Here is a 23,059-nt window from a genome sequence, read left to right as displayed (position 1 = left end):
GATGAAATAAATTATTGAGGAGACAAATGACTTGATGAGATAAATTATTGAGGAGACAAATGACTTGATGAAATAAATTATTGAGGAGACAAATGACTTGATGAAATAAATTATTGAGGAGACAAATGACTTGATGAGATAAATTATTGAGGAGACAAATGACTTGATGAAATAAATTATTGAGGAGACAAATGACTTGATGAAATAAATTATTGAGGAGACAAATGACTTGATGAGATAAATTATTGAGGAGACAAATGACTTGATGAGATAAATTATTGAGGAGACAAATGACTTGATGAGATAAATTATTGAGGAGACAAATGACTTGATGAGATAAATTATTGAGGAGACAAATGACTTGATGAAATAAATTATTGAGGAGACAAATGATTTGATGAAATAAATTATTGAGGTGACAAATGACTTGATGAGATAAATTATTGAGGAGACAAATGATTTGATGAGATAAATTATTGAGGAGACAAATGACTTGATGAAATAAATTATTGAGGAGACAAATGACTTGATGAAATAAATTATTGAGGAGACAAATGACTTGATGAGATAAATTATTGAGGAGACAAATGACTTGATGAAATAAATTATTGAGGAGACAAATGACTTGATGAAATAAATTATTGAGGAGACAAATGACTTGATGAGATAAATTATTGAGGAGACAAATGACTTGATGAAATAAATTATTGAGGAGACAAATGACTTGATGAGATAAATTATTGAGGAGACAAATGACTTGATGAGATAAATTATTGATGAGACAAATGACTTGATGAAATAAATTATTGAGGAGACAAATGACTTGATGAGATAAATTATTGAGGAGACAAATGACTTGATGAGATAAATTATTGAGGAGACAAATGACTTGATGAAATAAATTATTGAAGAGACAATTGACTTGATGAAATAAATTATTGAGGAGACAAATGACTTGATGAAATAAATTATTGAGGAGACAAATGACTTGATGAGATAAATTATTGAGGAGACAAATGACTTGATGAAATAAATTATTGAAGAGACAAATGACTTGATGAGATAAATTATTGATGAGATAAATGATTTGATGAGATAAATGATTGATGAGATAAATGATTTGAGATAAATGATTTGATGAGAAAATAATTGATAAGATAAATGAATGATGAGATGAATGATAGATGAAATAAATGACTTTACCAGGTTGCCTACCTAGACGCTCCATCCTTTCCCTCTCTCTCTGTAACAGATCACTAGCCAGACTAGTCGGGGGGTAAACCCCAGGGATGTGGTGTCCCCCTCCTGGACCCCCGACATTAGCTGCCGACGGTAACACGTGACTGCCAGGCTGACAGAAGCGGCGCTGTAGTTCCAGCCAATTAGAATCAATTCCCGGACCATGTGGTAATATCCTGTCCAATCCTAAACACACAAAATCTCATTTACAATTCAATTTCTTGGTCTCATCTTCATGTTATATATATAAATATGAGTTCTGAATAATTAACTTTTTTTTTATTTCTAAACCTAAAATGTAATGAATTCATCAAAAGATAATGAATTCTTATCAGATTTTATAACATTTTACATTCACATTTATTGTGTATTACATAGATGTAGTGTTGTGCAGGTTCAAATTGTTTTGCCTTTGAGTCTGGGAACAAGAAACGAGACAAGATCTCCATTTACCTGATTTATGAGCCTGGGAACAAGAAACCAGACAAGATCTCCATTTACCTGGTTTACAAGTCTGGGAACAAGAAACCAGACAAGATCTCCATTTACCTGGTTTACAAGTCTGGGAACAAGAAACCAGACAAGATCTCCTTTTACCTGATTTATGAGCCTGGGAACAAGAAACGAGACAAGATCTCCTTTTACCTGATTTATGAGCCTGGGAACAAGAAACCAGACAGGATCTCTATTTACCTGGTTTACAAGTCTGGGAACAAGAAACCAGACAAGATCTCCATTTACCTGGTTTACAAGTCTGGGAACAAGAAACCAGACAAGATCTCCATTTACCTGGTTTACAAGTCTGGGAACAAGAAACCAGACAAGATCTCCATTTACCTGGTTTACAAGTCTGGGAACAAGAAACCAGACAAGATCTCCATTTACCTGGTTTATGAGTCTGGGATTAAGAAACCAGACAAGATCTCCTTTTACCTGATTTATGAGCCTGGGAACAAGAAACCAGACAGGATCTCCTTTTACCTGGTTTACAAGTCTGAGAACAAGAAACCAGACAAGATCTCCATTTACCTGGTTTACAAGTCTGAGAACAAGAAATCAGACAGGATCTCCATTTACCTGGTTTATGAGTCTGGGATTAAGAACCCAGACAAGATCTCCATATACCTGGTTTACAAGTCTGGGAACAAGAAACCAGACAAGATCTCCATTTACCTGGTTTACAAGTCTGGGAACAAGAAACCAGACAAGATCTCCATTTACCTGGCTTACTGAGCTCCAAATCTGCCTTTAATTTTTCTCTCATTTCCATTTCCCGTATTTCCCTTTCTCGGAGTTCCCTCTCCCTGGCATCCCTTTCTCTCTTGTCTCGCTCCAGTTCCAATTCTAACCTGAAATGATACATCAACACAACTCAATGATTCTCGCTATTATTTCTACTTATCATCATGTCTACCAATCCTATCTATTTTGAAAATTAAAAAAATGATTTGCTGATGTAGTCTTATTTTTTTTTATTTAATGTATGATGTGTTGCATTTTTCTAAAAAACTTTAATCCCATTGATCTTGTATTGGTGTAATATTATTTAGTTTTTCTAAAATGACATTCTTTTTACAGGTTAAGAATTTTACAATATTGATACATGTGTGCTCAACAGTTTTTTTAGAGCAAAAAACTTACATAGCTGTCATTGTTAAATAACGAAATAATACCCACGGACAAGAGCAGATAACTCTGTAAAAGTAAGCTACAATATGTTACCTTTCGCGAGAGCCAGGAGGATACATTGCTGCCATTCTGTAGTCTAGAAGGTGGTCCATACCATGGGCCATACCTCCGTAGGACAGTGGTCGTGCAGATTCGGGGCCTGCACAAACACAGATCAACATATATACTACAAACATACGACTTATCATACTTGGTATAAACCAGGTTAATTTTAATCTTCAAATCTTAACATGTTTTACGTGCACATATATTTTGAAATAACAGCTGAGAATGTAATCAGAAATGTATATCTTTCTAAATTTGTACACCGTCAAAAATCAAATTATTCCATTTGACTTTACAGGTTTGTTTATATCAATATCACAACTTATATCAGGTAAGTATGAAAGAAATCAGTTATTTGCGTATCCTGTCAAGTTAGAAATTGTCTGTTGTTGACCTACCTGTGCCCATAACGTGTGGTTTTGCATATTCGCTGAGTTGGCGTAATGCTGGCGTGTCAGGGTAGTTGGAGCGTGGTGTGTGTCGCTCGTATGGATTATTTGGGGTTATACTGCTGGTGATTTGAGCGTCTGCTGTCGAGTTGGGTGGAGGAGTCTCAGGTTTCTTCTGTCAATCAGAGCATCATCAGTGTTAGATACAGTACAGTGAATCATTGTTACCAGCTAATCATGATATATATATCAAAGGTTCATCTAATCTATTAGCGGCAATTTTATCTCCTTATAACTATTCAGATTTCTGAATAATATTTTATATAACTGCAATATTCGAATTTTCAAACAAAATTTAAATGAGTCAAAAAATTTCCAAGTGTGAAAAGTTCCTGGAGAATTGTTTTTCATTTCGAAAAAGGTAATGATATTTTGTTTGTATAAATATGAATATAAAAGCCGAGAGCTAGTTAATGCCAAGACCTGGGTATGTTGGTACCATAGATCAATGTCACTATACTAACTTACAGCACTAACAACCTTCTCTTCTGTTTTAACAGGCGGGTGGCTCGGTGCTGCCCTCTTACGGGCCAGTTTGGAATCAGGGTGCGGTCTGAAGACGATATCACATCGGGAACAACAGTTGTTATCTCCCCTGTTTAGCACTTTCATTAGTCTAGAGATAGAAAAGTAAAGTAGGTAGGAAATTCACTTATAAAACATTAAAATGAAGTGTAGATATAGGAGTGTTGAATATGTCGTGTATCATGTTGCCTCTATTCTTACCCCTACCTTCTAAATGACTCTAACACTAAATTAAAATGACAAACGTTCAGCATACAACACAAGTAGTTTCATGGTTTGAATATATTTTTCTAAACAACATCACGGTACAAAGTTATAACACAATTTAGCATCAAACGATATAAAAAAATATTGTGATTGAATTCTTATCAACAATTTTGCTTGACTACTCTGTAGTGGTTTAATTTCGTAGTTAAAATTTTTCGTGGTTTTTTAAACAGATCTTATTTGCGGGTATAAGATTTTTTGCGTCATCATATACAAACTGCAACATTTTTAGACTTTAATGTTGTTCGAAAAATTCACGGAGTATAAAATATCGTGCTGATTGATCTGACCGTGAATATAGCTACATTAAATCCCCTGCGAACAATACCAACTATATAGTATCTATGTAAAGCACTCGGAGGTATATATACTTACATTGCATTTTCAGATTTATACATTTCTAGGCTACATCGGGTTGGGTCGGGTCCTGGTGTAGTTGTCCCCCCTTCGTGGTCAGATTCTTCCTCTTCTTCCATCACAACACTTGTCTCACCAACCGGGCCAGAATTCGGCTCAGACTTGACCCCTGGGGTCAGTTTCCCTGTCGAACTGGCGTCCAGCGTTGATGAGGGAGAGATCAGTTCCTTAGGAGTGGTGGGCGGTTCATGAATGTGTGGATGAGACCCGTGGGGTGAAGCCCCATGTGGGATGGGCCTGAGGGGAGATGGACCATGTGATAAAGGTCCATGTAGGGATGGTCCGAGTGATGATGATGACAATGATGATGGTGGTCCATGGGGGGAAGGTCCATGAAGAGGAAGCCCATGTGGTGGGGGTGGCCCATGCAGAGAAGGTCCATGAGGGGGTGGGGGCCCATGTTGGGAAGGTCCATGTGGATTTATTCCTAGGGGAGGAGGTCCATGGGCCTGTGAGCTGTGAGGAAGTCCATGAGAGGGATGTGGGGGTCCATGGGGGTGAGATATATGGAGGGGAGGGGTTTTATTGTCTGTTCTACTACTCACACTATCTAACACACGACTGGTCGGTACCACAGTACTGCTAGCACTAGCCTCCGGTCCTGGTTTAGAGAAATCAAAAGGTTGAAATGAGTCAGCACGACTTGAGAAACTGGACAAGGGTTCCGACTTAACAATAACACTGTTCATGGTGGTTTTCTCCTCACTTTGCCGAGAGGCTGGAGTATCAACAGTCAGCTTGGAGGCCCCAAAGTTGTGTTTGGGAGACGGTGGTGGAGACACAGGCTCCTTTTTAATTGAAACTGTATTTGTCTGAATGTCATCAAGTCGGGCAGATGTGGAGGACAAGGTACTGGAAGTGCTCACTTGAGGTAACGATAGTGGTGTTCTACTGTGTAGTGATGACAATGACGGCGATGTGAACGGCGACGTATCTCGATGGAAGGCCAAGTCCTGAGGTGTGCTGCACTGGAGCGAAAGTGGCATGGAGGGTGTCGTCGTGGGCAACAGCTTCTCTGATGGTAGTTTCTGTGATGACGGTAGAGAAATGGAAGATGATAAGGGAACGAGTGGGGGACAGGACGACACAGGGGAGAGAGGGTGTGAGTGGAGATGGTGAGGAGGTGGTGGTAGAAGTTGTGATACAGGAGGCGGAGATGTATGAGGGTGGTGGATATGTGCTGGCTCCGGCCGCACGAGTGGCACCTTATCGTGAAGGTTGGCCACGGTGGCGGTAGAAGTAGGAGTGACAACAGTTGTCACAGGAGACTGAACAGAGGTGCTGGTTGTAGAGGACACCGCAGGCTTACTGGAGTCCGTGTCTACAGAGCGCGGAGTGCTGGGAGGTGAGGACGAACTTAGATCATCCTGGACGACAGACACACAGATAGGCTCAGCCACTGTACCATATAACCGATCATTCAATAACTAGCTAGTAACCATATTTATGTTTAAGTGACCCGACTTACAATCTCTCAGTTACTCAATACATTGTAATATCTATTCCCTTCCTAGGACCCCACTTCCTGGCCCCTATACTATCCCTTCCTAACACCCCTGTCCCTGGCCCCTATACTATCCCTTCCTAGGACACCTCTTCCTAGCCACTATACTATCCCTTTCCTAGGACCCCTGTCCCTGGCCCCTATACTATCCCTTCCTAGGACACCTCTTCCTAGCCACTATACTATCCCTTCCTAGACCCCTGTCCCTGGCCCCTATACTATCCCTTTCCTAGGACCCCTGTCCCTGGCCCCTATACTATCCCTTCCTAGGACACCTCTTCCTAGCCACTATACTATCCCTTCATAGGACCCCTGTCCCTGGCCCCTATACTATCCCTTCCTAGGACCCCTGTCCCTGGCCCCTATATTATTTCCTTCCTAGGACCACTGTGCCTGGCCCCTATATTATCCCCTTCCTAACACCCCTGTCCCTGGCCCCTATACTATCCCCTTCCTAGCAACCCTGTCTGTGGCCTGTACACTATCCCCTTCCTAGCACCCCTGTACGTGGCCTCTACACTATCTATCCCCTCCCAGGACCCCTGTCCCTGGTCCCTAAACCAGTGGCTGAATACAGTTAGGTGCAGAAAAGAAACATCAAGTGAGTTGTTAGGTGCAGTATAAGTAGTATAGAATATGTAGATATAATAGTACACACATCAATATATTAATATCATACTTACATCAAATAACAAGATTTTACCGTATTCGACCCAATAAGCGCCCAGGGCGTTTAAAGAATGGAAAAAGTGAAAAAGTGCTTAATAAGATGAAATTATTGCAAACCTATAGTTTTGTGTAGTCTTGATCTTTATTTATATTGAAATTGAAGGCCTCAAAAAGGGGGAGGGCGCTTATAGGGACAGGGACGCTTATTGGGTCGAATACAGTATCCATTATAATTTTCAGCATTTCCTATAAGGCATGAGAGCTAATTTCAGAAATTACAGACTTAAACACATTAAATTCATAAATCAGTAACTATTAGCATCAAGATGGAACTAAAATTTGATCCGTTTCTTTTCTTTTATGAAAAAGCTGTATGTTACTAGACTTTCAGGTTCATCTACAACACATTTAAGTTTGAAAATTTGACCTTGCCCTTTAACCCTTACCTGATTATTCTCTATGTCCCCTTCATTACCATTCTCCTCATCGTTCCCGGATAGGCTACTGCTGTCGGATACGGACTCAGAGTCGGAACGGTCCTGTAAATATAACAGTTATAATACTAAATACTGCCTCAACTTCTCTGATCGACTATTGCTGTTGGATACTTAAGAGTCGGAATGGTCTTACGTATATAAGAAGCAAAACATACAACAATTTGTTTTTGCATATTGCTAGCAATATTGATATCATAGAAGTCTTGTTGGTATACTAGATAACTCCCAAGATATGTTTGATTTGACATTTAACACCTTATAGACATGACCTTGTATTACGCTTACCTCAGCTTTCTTTTTCTTGTTGTTTTTGTCTTCTGTGTCCGAGTGTGCCTGTCGCTTCTTGCCCTTGTTCTGGGTCTCAGCTGTCTTCTGTAATTACAATTACAAGGATTTAGTAACACATTTTTTAGGATATCCTTACCAAGACTTACATATCTAATCCTTATTATGAGTTCCCAAAGGGACCTTGATGCTCACCAAAGACTATGTCAGACAATGGAAAGAGGGATTTTTTATCTGCTTTTTAAACTTTTAACTGTCAAAATCCAAGATGGTGGCCTATCAGTCATCTTATTAATCGATCAGTCTAAAAATGCAATATGCATAACTAGGGCCCCAGGGGAACCTACCTATGAAATTTGAGGCAGATCCCTTCAGTTCTTTCTTAGCAATAGCGGAAACAAACTTCAACTATCAAAATCCAAGATGGTTGCCTATAAACCATCTTGTGGATTGATTAGTTCCAAAATGTAAAATGCACAACTAGAGCCCTAGTAGAACCTTCATAGTAAATATGAGGCAGATCCCTAGTGGTAACCTACATATGAAATTTGAGGCAGATCCCTACAGTCCTTTCTGAGAAATAGCGGTAACAAACTTCAACTATCAAAATCCAAGATGGCTACCTGTAGGCCATCCTGTTGTTTACTTAGTCCCACAATGCAATATGCACAGAGTAACTAGGGCCCTAGGGGAAGCTACATATGAAATATGAGGCAAATCTCTTCAGTACTTTCTGAGAAATAGAGGTAACAATCAAAATATGAGATGGTTGCCTGTCGGCCATCTTGTTGATTGATCGGTTCCAAAATGCAATATGGACAATTAGAATCATAGGGAACCTACATATGAAATTTGAGAAAGATCTCTTTAGTACTCTTTGAGAAATAGTGATAACAAAAATTGTTGACGAATGTACGGACTTACGGACAGACCGATGGACCACGGACAAAAGGCGATTTGAAAAGCCTACCATATAATGATGGTGGGCTAATTACATTGGTATACCGATAACCTATCAGATCCAATTATAGTTACCTTGGTAATAAGATAATTTAATACAAGATACAATTATCACCAAGAGATTAAAGCGTGGCAGATATATTTACCTTTCCCTGTATGCTAGGTATACTGACTTTGACCTTTATCTATGGCAGATATACTGACCTTGACCTTTCTCTGTATACTGACCTTGACCTTTATCTAAACGGTAGCTATACGTACCTTGACCTTTCTATGTATACTGACCTCAACCTCTATATGGTAGATATACTGACCATGACCTTTCTCTGTATACTGACCATTACCTTTCTCTGTATACTGACCTTGACATTTACCTATATGGTAGATATACTGACCTTGACCTTTCTCTGTGTGTCTGTGCTACTGTTACTACAGGTACTGCCAGTGCTAGGAGACTTGCGGCCTCGAGCCAACGGAGTTAAACTGTTCAGTGGACTATCGATAATATCTGGACTACTAGTACTATTATTTCTTTCCTTTCTTTTGCCTTTTGTCTGCAAGAGCAAAATTTTCAGATTTGTTTTTAGTCATTATCTACTGAATTGTTTTTATTTTCATAAAGAATGAAATAGTAAACTGATCAGAAATCTGTAGGATCATGTTGGAGTCAAAACAATATCTGACACAAGTGGCTGATTGTCCCTAACATGGTCTACAAATCAGCATCAAAGCAGCAAATGTGTATAGCTTGGTATTTTTTCTTTGGTCGAGTTTATAGTAATTTGTACAACAGTAAATGACTATTATGGAACTCTCTAGCATAATTTGTATTTATATATTGTGTACATTATGTTACTTACCGATTCCCGAGTTTGCCGCGTTCGCATATTGTGTCGACCGTTGACAGAGTCCTCTTCCTTGACGGGTTGGAAGAGAAAGGGAGACGGGTCCCGGGACGAGGGGTCTCGTGTGGAGTCGCGTGGACTGTCTAGGGGGCGCTCTTCCCCGTAACGTTTGAAGTGGAGTCGACATTCTGTACAACGGAGACCTTTGTCCTTACCTGCATGGTGCCAGTCTTTGGACACTGTAATGGAAATTGTTTATTGAATATGTATATAATAATAGTTATTGAATATGTATATAATAATTGAATGATTGTATATAATAATAGTAATTGAATATGTATATAATAATAGTTAATTGAATATGTATATAATAATAGTAAATTGAATATGTATATAATAATAGTTATTGTATATATAAGTATATATAATAATAGTTATTGTAATAATATATTGAATAGTATATAATAATAGTTATTGAATAGGTATATAATAATAAGTTATCAAAAATATTCCTTTGATTTATTGGATAGCTTATAGAACAGGACGGGGCAGAAATATATTTGTAAATACTTTTAGACTTGTAAAGACTCCATGCCGTTTATACTGGTGAGTGCAGCCGTTTATACTTCATCAGTATTGATATTGGTGAGCCCATTTGTATTGATGTGCACTGTACTGATCTTGTGACCCTTTATAACTATTTCATATGTAGGACGCTTGGATGATATGATATTTCTGTCCAATGGACATCACTTTGCACCGTCCACTGCTACAACCAATATCTGCCTCCATTAATCAGGAAACTGGTGTAACTAACGGGTTGTGTAGGACTAAGATGTCGGCTGTGTATACCTATTGAGCCGTTTCTTTTGTTACGGCCTCACTAAACCTAACACACCAAACCTACACCATACGATCAATAGTCAGTGTACTGCACATTCCAAAATTAATGTGTCTGCTGCATATGTTGCAGACTTTAAACCTCTGATAAGTATATCAAGGGGTTTCACCTTCCCTGGACAAATTAGACGTCCAACATCATCTGTATCAAACATACCGTAGATTTAAGGCCTAAGCAGAAAGCTCATACAAATTAATGCAGCACTTTTTGCTCGCATGAAAATGCATTAAATAGATAAATCCCAATTTTCTATGAATAAGAAATATATTTGGAGAACGAGATCTACATGCCTAGTAAGAAAAATATATCAATTTTTTTTTAACACATGATAAATTTATAAATAGAAATTGTCAGGATTACAACAAATCTATAGATGATCATAAGGATTTGAATCTGTTAAATCTGTATTCTGGCTGTTTTATATAAGACCGTGTAACATAAAAAGGACGGGCTCTTTTTCACTGTGATTTGGTGACATAGGATTATTTCATTTTCATGGACTAAAATATTGATGGTAGGCATGTGGATTATTAATATACAATAATAGGTGAAGTAAATTTGTGTTGTTTTTATAAATCCATGGCTCCACAGAAGCAATGAAAACAACAAAATTTTCTACACAACGAATAAATGATGTAATTGTGAAAGGTATGAGAGCTAATGTATTGGATTAGGTTGTAGTTAAGTGAGGTCTATAAATGTATCGGTGATATGCCGGGGACTGTTTTATTGTTTTATATACTAGTTATGTATTTCATATAACAGAAGAATTCCTAAACTTTTCTAATTTCTCATCACAATTTATTTTCTGAGGACTACATAAACTTTTCTTTATAAAAGACTGTATTTACAGTTTTTAAACTATTTTATAAATGACCGTATCTAAAGTTTATAAACTATTTTATATATGACATATTTAAAGTTTACAAACATTTTATTCATTAAACAATTTATCACACACTTTGACCTAATATCTAAATTTAGTTTACAAACCATGCCTTCTACCCTAAACTTCTCCCTACAATTTATCACACACTTATGAATCCTAAATTCCTGGGGTGAACATTAAGTCTCTAGTCCTACTGCCTCCTAGCCTGCCTCCTAGCCTGCCTCCTGCCTACCTCCTAGCCTGCCTCTAGCCTGCCTCCTAGCCTACCTCCTAGCCAGAAAAAGCCAGATTGGCTGTAATTGACATACACTTAAGTTCTGATAGTTCTCTTTACCCTGTAACTTGTATTACAGCCTGACAGAGGAGATATGTATCTGTTAAATTCTGTAAATCCTCACCTCCTGGCAGCCATTTTGACTCCCCATGCCTATTAATGAGTCCGACCCAATGCTGGAGAGTGGGACAGGGGAACCCATTACTAAGTTGTCATTGAAACCTATTTAATATGCCTGGCAGAAGCCTCTTAGCATGTTTCCAGCTTTTTCAAGTCATATATATATAGCAATGCTGTAAAACTCTCCTTTCTTCAAATGAATTTTCACCGACAGCAGCCTGATCGCTGTGGCAGTGAGCTTTACACATAGAGAGGAGCGTAGAGTGTTCGCTGTGAGGGGTGTACAACACAAAAAACATCTTATCAGGTATACAGCCCACACACCACTATCATCAAATCCACATTAAACTACAAAGCTAAGTCCTTTACGATAGCTTTATATTTTTTCCACCTCTTTTTCGCCAGCAAATTCTTTCTTTTCATAGCTCAAAGCAGCCGTATATCCGAGTTATACTGATGCTATCATCAAATTAATAGGGAACCCACCAAATTTGTTAACCATCCATTTTCACATGATCTGTCCAATACACTGGGACTGAGCTAGCAGCATTGTCAGTACGATTGATTTGTACACATGACTCGGCCTGTCATCGCCTTCCCCGTTATAATCAGCTTTTACGCATGGCCGAACCCAAAGCAGTATCAGCTACGGTTGAGCAGGAACAAGACCAGGAGTAGGTAAGTCTAGCTATCTTGCTAGCCTCACGGCAGCACGTCATTGTGGCCAGGTCTGCGTTTATTCACAATTTGCTACCAATCACCCGTTGCCTACAGTTTCAACATGAAGTTAAAACATTCTGACAGATGTGCTGTACAGCTAGGGGAAAACCCAGTATTTATGTTCTATCTGCAGCTACTAAAAGCTTAATGAACTCTTTTGCCCAATTATAAAACATTCAGCTCAAATCCAATCCTATGTCTGCCCTCTTTCATTAAAACAAAGGCCAATAACTCCTGATAGTATTACAGGGTTAAGTCTCTCCTTAATGTTTCTACGTCCCCTAACCTTTACATCTATAGGGTTATTTTTAATGCGGGTCTACCTAAAACCTTTATGAAAATGGGCATGTTTATTCACCCAAACGGCTCTGTTTATACATTGCCTCAAGTTGTCACTCTAAATATACAAGGTTATCATTTCCTACAAAGTCAAGGTCATTTTTACAAAAATTCAAGGTCATTTACTCCTATGGAATTTAAAGCGAATAGTCGGACAAACAAAGGCTTAAGTCGGTAAAAATGGTGTTGATATATCCAGTATAATTTCTTATGAAATAGAAAAATAAAACCTCCCATCAAAATCGCTCTGAATGCGAAGAAATTAATATATATTATAGGAATCCTAATACGTCTTCCCGGCCAGCTATCAGTGCAGTTAACTCTTAACGCATATCCACGCAGCCTCATTTTCAAAGAGTTAGGCGAATTCATATTAAGAACTGTGCTAAATTTACAAGGGGCTTCCCCATAATTTCAATGGTCAAAACTGGACATCGTAAGCAGAACTTGACCATCATTATGGTATACAAGGACTTTTGGAAGGCCAAAGAACGTATTTTGACTAGTTTCCCTTGCCCGACTATTCGTTTTAAAAGTAATCTCTTAATTCCCTCTAATCCTCTTGCTTGAATGGTACAATATGTTTATAATGTTTTTAATGGATTGGAAACATAAGTCAAAGAATTAGAAGTTAATTGGCCATTAACTACATTCCAGCTCTCTGATCACTGCAGAGGCATCATGTTATTACTGGAAGGAGTTGGGGAGTGATGTTTCTGGTATACATGCCTCAAAATATACAATTATAATGCAGTGACCTAGAGATGAGTTGTGAGAAAATGATGAGAAAATACACAAAGTATATACACATACAAAGCCTACACACCAAGTTCTCCCCTGGTACCAGAGGCACTGTACTTATATGTTAGGAATATAGTAAGACAGACTAGGAACTGTCCTCTCCTGGTACCACAGGCACTGTGTTAGGAATATAGTAAGGCAGACTAGGAACTGTCCTCTCCTGGGACCACAGGCACTGTGTTAGGAATATAGTAAGGCAGACTAGAAATTGTCTTCTCCTGGGACCACAGGCACTGTGTTAGGAATATAGTAAGACAGACTAGAAATTGTCCTCTCCTGGTACCTGAGACACAGTGTTAGGAATATAGTAAGACAGACTAGAAATTGTCCTCTCCTGGTACCTGAGACACTGTGTTAGGAATATAGTAAGGCAGACTAGAAATTGTCCTCTCCTGGTACCAGAGGCACCGTGTTAGGAATGTAGTAAGGCAGACTAGGAACTGTCCTCTCCTGGTACCAGAGGCACCGTGTTAGGAATATAGTAAAGGAGACTAGACATTGTCCTCTCCTGGTACCAGAGGCACTGTGTTAGGAATAAAGTTAGGGATACTAGTATTGTCCAACGATTCCCGACAACAAGTGCACATGTCTTACCTGTAGAACTACAGTGTCGACAAGAGTAGCCACTCAGCTCTCGACTAGCCCCACTGTCATCAGAATCCTCCGAACATTCGCTCGCTGAACAACTCTGGTCACCTACAGCACAAAAGGTAAAGGCTATCAAAGGTCAATATCAGGGTTAAAGGCCATGAAAGGTCAACACAAAGGGGTTGTAAGTGCACAGGTTAATCAAAACTAAAGGTCAATAGATACCAACATTTAAGGTTGGATAACGTTAACAATGAAACAGTATGATACCAGTTTGTTAACGAGACTGATCTTTCTGAAGAACTATTTATCACACTACATATACCAGGTAGATTGCATTTGATTTATTATTGCTAATACACAGATTGTTGAGCAGAATTTTCATTATAAAACATTATTTCATTTTCATGTCAAATTTTCTTAGAAAATTATAGTTTATTTTTTTTTGCAAATTCCGATAAGAGTTTTGATACTTTTACAGGTATGTACCAGTATTTTTTAAAACGAGTGACGATAGTGTATCTTTGTTTTACAGGTATGTTCCAGTATTTTTTAAAATGAGTGACGATAGTGTATCTTTGTTGAGTACTGGTATCCATCCCTACCAAAACCTGTAGCTTTAGTAATATTCCAATTGTTCAACTTATCTTATACATTTGTTTGATCTATTAATATCATTAATGTTTCAAACAAAGTTTCCATGGTCAGACTTTGAAGAACCCAACAGAAACTCAACCTCTTTGTGGTAGATACTTACAGAAATCGCTCGAGGTTGGCCGTTGTGAAACGGGTGTTGCGTTTGAATGCTGGACGCTTGTGTCGTCTGTATGGCCGATTTGAAGTGGCGCCAGGAGTTTTCTTCCAGAAATAGTAGTACTCAACCAGTTCTCCCTGGAAAGAGACACAATATGGATAAAATAGATATGAGACAGACACAATATGGATAAAAATAGATACGAGACAGACACAATATTGGTAAGATACAAGACAGACACAATATAGGTAAGATACAAGACAGACACAATATAGGTAAGATACAAGACAGACAAAATAGATACGAGACAGACACAATATTGGTAAGATACAAGACATACACAATATAGGTAAGATACAAGACAGACACAATATAGGTAAGATACAAGACAGACACATTATAGGTAAGATACAAAACAATATAGGTAAGATACAAGACAGATATAATATAGGTAAGATACAAGACAGACACAATATAGGTAAGATACAAGACAGACACATTATAGGTAAGATACAAAACAATATAGGTAAGATACAAGACAGATATAATATAGGTAAGATACAAAACAGACACAATATAGGTAAGATACAAAACAATATAGGTAAGATACAAGACAGATATAATATAGGTAAGATACAAGACAGATATAATATAGGTAAGATACAAGACAGACACAATATAGGTAAGATACAAGACAGATATAATATAGGTAAGATACAAAACAGATATAATATAGGTAAGATACAAGACAGACACAATAAAGGTAAGATACAAAACAGATATAATATAGGTATAAGGTACGAGACAGACACAGTATGGGAGCTTTGTTACAGTATATTTTGCTGTTAGATTAGTTGTATAACCAGACCTAGAAACACAGCATTCCATTTCAGTCCAAAAGAAATTAAATGATGTTGTTGAAACAGTTTACAGTGAACTGATAATAACTTTTACTAAGATATTATGACACAAAAGTTATTGATCACAGCTGTATACTATAAACAATTCCATATGACTGCATGTAGTAAACCCCATCAGTAATAATTCTATAATTTATTCTCGCTATTCCACAGTCAACTAAAATGTCTTGATATTGTATGTGTTACACCCTGTATCTGGGTACAAAGATATATGTGGTGTGTGAAGTCACCAAGGATGTCCCCCAGACTCCAGTCAAATAAACATCCCAGATAGTGCTGTCATCCCTATAGTATAGAAGATTTGGTACGAGGTCAGAGGTCGTAGGGGGAAGAGTTTCACTGGCACAGTGGTGACCTATTCTGCCATCAACAGGGTGATTCCAGGTGGCATATAACAGGTAGCCTAAAAACCATCTAAGGTAAGGCTATCTTACTGTCTACCTGTATACAGTGGTGTAGGTAGCTTACAGAACAAAGATCTCTCACCGGCATTCATAGGGGTGTAAATGACATGTAGGATGCCCATTTATGATGAAGTATACTGCCCACATCTGTTCTATAGCCATCAATGATAGGCTATCTAAGGCCAACATAAACTTGTCCCACAGCCTGTCCGATCTGTCATATTTGTAGTTAGCTGGTGTGTTGAAGGGCCATCAATATTAATATAACACAGCTTATAATAGGCAGCAGAGCTAAAGACAAAAGCCAAAAGCCTGACTGACCAGCATAAACCTGAATCGCCCATTGATTTCTGTGTCAAGCAGGGTGTGTTCCGGGACTCAACGCTAACCCACAAGTCAACTTCTCACCTCCAAGGGTCATATCAATATAGAAAGGTTTGAACTCTTAAGGTCCGACAAAACTAAAGCAAACTTTGACCTCCTAAGGTCAAACAAAACTAAAGCAAACTTTGACCTCCTAGGTCAAACAAAACTAAAGCAAACTTTGACCTCCTAAGGTCAGACAAAACTAAAGCAACCTTTGATTTCTTTAAACAACACAATTATAAATATATATATATTTGACCTCTTTAGGTCAAGCCATTCAAGCAACCTTTGACCTCATCAGAAAATCAGCTGGTATAACAACTGACCTATAACTCCAGATAAAACAATCATATGACTTCAATATCTTTAAACCGATCTGGATATATCCTAAAGTTGTTCCTGAAACTGATGACTTAACTCTGACCTCAACGCACTTGTGCTATTTAATTCAATTTTTGATAGCAAATTTTCTCAGAGACATCCTAATTGAATCCTTATTATAACTGTGCTGCATTATAAGGCCCCCAGCCCACTATAACTGTTGCGGCGTTATAAGGCCACCAGCCCATTATAACTGTGCGGCAATATAAGGCCACCAGCCCACAATAACTGTGCTGTGTTATAAGGCCACCAGCCCACTATAACTGTGCGGCAATATAAGGCCCCCAGCCCACTATAACTGTGTTGCGTTATAAGGCCCCCAGCTCACTATAACTGCGCTGCATTATAAGGCCACCAGCCAATTATAACTGTGCTGCGTTATAAGGCCACCAACCCACTATAACTGTGCTTCGTTATAAGGCCACCAGCTCACTAAAACTGTCCTGTGTTATAAGGCCACAAGCCCACTATAACTGTGCTGCATTATAAGGCCACCAGCCCACTATAACTGTGCTTCGTGATAAGGCCACAAGCCCATTATAACTATGCTTCGTTATAAGGCCATCAGCTCACTATAAATGTGCTGCGTTATAAGGCCACCAGCCCACTATAACTGTGCTGCATTATAAGACCACCAGCCCATTATAACTGTGCTGCATTATAAGACCACCAGCCCATTATAACTGTGCCGCATTATAAGGCCACCAGCCCACTATAACTGTGCTTCGTGATAAGGCCATCAGCCCATTATAACTATGCTTCGTTATAAGGCCATCAGCTCACTATAAATGTGCTGTGTTATAAGGCCCCCAGCTCATTAAAACTGTGCTGTGCTATAAGGCCACAGCCCACTATAACTGTGCGGCAATATAAGGCCACCAACCCACAATAACTGTGCTGTGTTATAAGGCCACCAGCCCACTATAACTGTGCGGCAATATAAGGCCCCCAGCCCACTATAACTGTGCTGCATTATAAGGCCACCAGCCCAGTATAACTGTGCTGCGTTATAAGGCCACCAGCCCACTATAACTGTGCTGCATTATAAGGCCCCCAGCTCACTATAACTGTGCTGCAATATAAGGCCACCAGCCCACTATAACTGTGCTGCGTTATAAGGCCCCCAGCCCACTATAACTGTGCTGCGTTATAAGGCCACCAGCCCACTATAACTGTGCTGCATTATAAGGCCACCAGCCCACTATAACTGTGCTGCATTATAAGGCCACCAGCCCACTATAACTGTGCTGCATTATAAGGCCACCAGCCCACTATAACTGTGCTGTGTTATAAGGCCCACCAGCCCACTATAACTGTGCGGCATTATAAGGCCCCCAGCCCACTATAACTGTGTTTCGTTATAAGGCCACCAGCCCACTATAACTGTGCTGCATTATAAGGCCACCAGCCCACTATAACTGTGCTTCGTTATAAGGCCAACCAGCTCACTATAACTGTGCTGCGTTATAAGGCCACCACTATAACTGCGCTGCATTATAAGGCCATCAGCCCATTATAACTGTGCTTTTGTTATAAGGCCACCAGCCCACTATAACTGTGCTGCTTAAATGGCAACCAGCCCACTATAAACTATGCTTTCGTTATAAGGCCATCAGCTCACTATAAATGTGCTGTGTTATAAGGCCCCCAGCCCACTATAACTGAGCTGCATTATAAGGCCACCAGCCCATTATAACTGTGCTACGTTATAAGGCCCCCAGCTCACTATAACTGTGCTGTGTTATAAGGCCCCCAGCCCACTATAACTGTGCTGCGTTATAAGGCCACCAGCCCGGTATAACTGTGTCGCGTTATAAGGCCACCAGCCCACTATAACTGTGTTGCATTATAAGGCCACCAGCACACTATAACTGTGTTGCAATATTAGGCCATCAGCCCACTTTAACTGTGCTGTGTTATAAGGCCACCAGCCCACTATAACTGTGCGGCATTATAAGGCAATCAGCCCATTAAAACCTTTCTTTCGTTATAAGGCCACCAGCCCACTATAACTGTGCTGCATTATAAGGCCACCAGCCCATTATAACTGCTTCGTTATTAGGCCAACCGCTCACTATAACTGTGCTTCGTTATAAGGCCACCAGCCCACCATAACTGTGCGGCATTATAAGGCCATCAGCCCATTAAAACCTTTCTTTTGTTATAAGGCCACCAGCCCACTATAACTGTGCTTTGTGATATGGCAACCAGCCCATTATAACTATGCTTCGTTATAAGGCCATCAGCTCACTATAAATGTGCTGTGTTATAAGGCCCCCAGCTCATTAAAACTGTGCTGTGCTATAAGGCCACCAGCCCACTATAACTGAGCTGCATTATAAGGCCACCCAGCCCACACTATAACTATGCTGTCGTTATAAGGCCATCAGCTCACTATAAATGTGCTGTGTTATAAGGCCCCCAGCTCATTAAAACTGTGCTGTGCTTATAAGGCCACCAGCCCCTCTATAATTGAGCTGCATTATAAGGCCACCAGCCCATTATAACTATGCTGTCGTATAAGGCCCCCAGCTCACTATAACTGTGCGTGCCATGTTATAAGGCCCCAACCCACTATAAAACTATGCTGCGTTATAAGGCCACCAGCCCAGTTATAACTGTGCCTGCATTATAAGGCCATCGCCCACTATAACTGTGCTGCATTATAAGGCCACCAGCCACTATAACTGTGCTTCGTGATAAGGCCACCAGCTCATTATAACTTTGCTTCGTTATAAGGCCATCAGCTCACTATAAATGTGTTGCATTATAAGGCCCCCAGCTCATTAAAAACTGTGCTGTGTTATAAGGCCCCAGCCCAGCCCCACTATAACTGTGTTGCATTATAAGGCCACCAGCCCACTATAACTGTGCGGCATTATAAGGCCATCAGCCCACTATAACTGTGTCACGTTTATAAGGCCACCAGCCCACTAATAACTGTGCTGCATTATATAAGGCCACCAGCCCAGTATAAACTGTGCTGCGTTATAAGGCCACCAGCCCAGTATAAAACTATGCTGCGTTATAAGGCCACCAGCCCAGTATAACTGTTGCTGCATTATAAGGCCATTGGCCCACTATAACTGTGCTGCATTATAAGGCCACCAGCCCACTATAACTGTGCTTCGTGATAAGGCCACCAGCTCATTATAACTTTGCTTCGTTATAAGGCCATCAGCTCACTATAAATGTGTTGCATTATAAGGCCCCCAGCTCATTAAAACTGTGCTGTGTTATAAGGCCCCCAGCCCACTATAACTGTGTTGCATTATAAGGCCACCAGCCCACTATAACTGTGCGGCATTATAAGGCCATCAGCCCACTATAACTGTGTCGCGTTATAAGGCCACCAGCCCACTATAACTGTGCTGCATTATAAGGCCACCAGCCCAGTATAACTGTGCTGCATTATAAGGCCACCAGCCCAGTATAACTGTGCTTCATTATATGGCCAAACCAGCCTACTATAGGTAATACCAGTCGTTATCTAACATATCCATTTTTGTAATCTGGTGTATTAATTTTATTGACTTTTAATTGCACAGTTAGTCTAAACAGCTGAAATAACTAATAGATCAGATAAATAGCATATTACTTACATTGGTCTGTGGCCATTCTATCATTTCTTTACCATTAAGGTGATGGTAGGTACAGGTACAAGAAGGTACAAGGAGATATAGGCTGGGGTCTATCACAGGTAGAGGGGGTGGGGAGGGACAAGGAGATATAGGCTGGGGTCTATCACAGGTAGAGGGTACTAGGTTCTAGTGAGGAGGGACAAGTGAGATATAGGCTGGGGTCTATCACATAGGTAGAGGGGGTGGGGAGGTACAAGGAGATATAGGCTGGGGTCTATCATAGGTAGAGGGAGTGAGGAGGGACAAGGAGATATAGGCTGGGGTCTATCATAGGTAGAGGGGGTGGGGAGGGACAAGGAGATATAGGCTGGGGTCTATCATAGGTAGAGGGGGTGGGGAGGTACAAGGAGATATAGGCTGGGGTCTAATCATTAGGTAGATGTTGAGGAGTGAGTGAGGAGGTACAAGGAGATATAGGCTGGGGTCTATTTTATAGGTAGTGGGGAGAGCATGGGTAGGAGGAGGTACAAGGAGGAGAAATATAGGCTGGGGTCTATCATCAGGTACAGGGGTACACGGGATCGGGACAAGGAAGGAAAGGCTGATATAGGCTGGGGTCTATTATAGGTAGAGGGGAGTGAGGAGGTAAAAGGTGAATATTATAGGGGTAGAGGGCAGCAGGGAGGAGATATAGGCTGGGGGTCTATCATAGGTAGAGGGAGTGAGGAGGGACAAGGAGATATAGGCTGGTGGGGTCTATCACAGGTAAGGGGCGTGAAGGAGGTCTATATAGGGGAGGGGAGATATAGTCTGGTGTGTCTATCACAGGTAGAGGGAAGTTTGGGAGGTACACGGGATATAGGCTGGGGTGGTAGAGGAGGTGTGTAGACAAGGAGATATAGGCTGGGGTCTATCACAGGTATAGAGGTCTATTATAGAGGGGTTGAGGAGGTACAACAGGAGATATAGGCTGGGGTCTATTATAGGTAGAGGGGTTGGGGAGGTACAAGGAGATATAGGCTTGGGGTCTATTATAGGTAGAGGGGTGTGGTAGGAGACAAGTGAGATATAGGCTTTGGTCTATTATAGGTAGAGGGGGTGGGGAGGGACAAGGAGATATAGGCTAGGGGTACAAGATATATGTAGTTTCCAAAAATAATGGTAGAGTATCAGGGTTTATAGGTTTGTGTCATCTGAAATATATGCTTGTATATTCTTCCTAAAGAATCATCTCCAATCTCAACACATGATTTTTGTATAAACAAAGTCACCACTAATAAGACTTGGGAAGGGAGGCCAGAAAGTAAGAGACATTAACTCTACATTAAATCACCCATGTTTGATCCTGACAGGGAGTGTTGAATCATAACAAGCCTATGTAGTAATGGACTCTGAAGAAAAAAACATCCCTCTAGTCCAGTACCTAACCAGATCCCAGGCAGTATTAAGTGTCCAAGTTCTGTTACAGTACATCCGAGCAAATGTTTCATGACATCATGAACTGTTGCAGAACCATATAGGTTCCACAATCCAGTCCCTGATCAGGACATACGTCCAGTCTCTGTATTTGGTCCTCTGACCTGAATTTAGCCCTTTACCATAAAAAGTCCAATATGTGACAGGTCCAAGTGCATCTCATTGTGTCAGACAGGGGTAAAGGCTTGAGAGAAGCATCTGTGGAGCCACTTTGATAGCACTATATCCTAAAATACACACAAGTCTACTGAGCTACTACCCTACAATACACCCCATGAGCTAGACCCTCAATTACACCCAAGTCATACTGAGCTGATAACAATACTATACACCCAAGTCTACTGAGCTCTACAATACACCCGAGCCTACTGAGCTTATACCTACACCCGACAATACACCCGAGTCTACTGAGCATATACCCATACAATACACCAAGTCTACTGAGCTATACCCACACAATACACCAAAAGTCTACTGAGTTATACCCCTACAATACACCCGAGATCTACTGAGCTCTGATACCCTACAATACACCGAGCCTACTGAGCTATACCCTACAAGTACACCCAAGTCTACTGAGCTATACCCTACAATACACCCGAGCCTAACTGAGAGATATACCCTACAATACACCCGAGTCTACAGAGCTATACCCTAGCAATATACCCGTACTATACACCCAGAGTATACCCTACAATACACCCAAGTCTACTGAGCTATACCCTACAATACACCCAAGTCTACTGAGCTATACCCTACAATACACCCGAGCCTACTGACACTAGCGTCTCTGATAGACGAGTCAGCCCTTTAATGCTCTGTATTCATACCTTCCCGATACACCAGCACTGTCTATAATGACATAACAATAGTCGGTCCATTCTGACCACAGGAGACCCAGCCAGCAGACATGCATCAGTGTAGGTAATCCCTCCAACTCATCCCACACACCTCCTAATGACAGTTCACACATTACAGGGCAAACCAGACAGAAAACAGGTAGAATACATCACAAATGTAGGTATACACAGGGAGCACACACTTAACATACAGTAATATTCTGTCCTGGACCTGAAAATCCAGGCTATGGATAAAAATCTGCCCCAAACAATGGACAAACAGTACACACTTACTGATTATTGGCCCTGGACACT

At 40.2% G+C, this 23,059-nt stretch overlaps 1 protein-coding gene across 1 annotated transcript in view; it reads right to left on the bottom strand.

The window, feature by feature from the left end:
* The window catches only part of LOC138315238 (arginine-glutamic acid dipeptide repeats protein-like), a 142,209-nt gene that overhangs the window by 5,718 nt on the left and 113,432 nt on the right, over positions 1 to 23,059 (bottom strand). Inside the window, 13 exon segments of the mRNA XM_069256104.1 lie at positions 1,216 to 1,425; positions 2,461 to 2,588; positions 2,962 to 3,067; positions 3,372 to 3,537; positions 3,891 to 4,038; positions 4,590 to 5,998; positions 7,251 to 7,343; positions 7,587 to 7,673; positions 8,942 to 9,100; positions 9,407 to 9,630; positions 14,030 to 14,131; positions 14,781 to 14,808; positions 14,810 to 14,914. Of these exon segments, the coding sequence (XP_069112205.1) occupies positions 1,216 to 1,425; positions 2,461 to 2,588; positions 2,962 to 3,067; positions 3,372 to 3,537; positions 3,891 to 4,038; positions 4,590 to 5,998; positions 7,251 to 7,343; positions 7,587 to 7,673; positions 8,942 to 9,100; positions 9,407 to 9,630; positions 14,030 to 14,131; positions 14,781 to 14,808; positions 14,810 to 14,914 (2,965 nt within the window).

The sequence above is a fragment of the Argopecten irradians genome, chromosome 1, assembly GCF_041381155.1.
Source record: "Argopecten irradians isolate NY chromosome 1, Ai_NY, whole genome shotgun sequence".
In the NCBI taxonomy this organism is placed as follows: Eukaryota; Metazoa; Mollusca; class Bivalvia; order Pectinida; family Pectinidae; genus Argopecten; species Argopecten irradians.
Note: the sequence above shows the minus strand (reverse complement) of the source record. Positions and strands in the feature narration are given on the sequence as shown.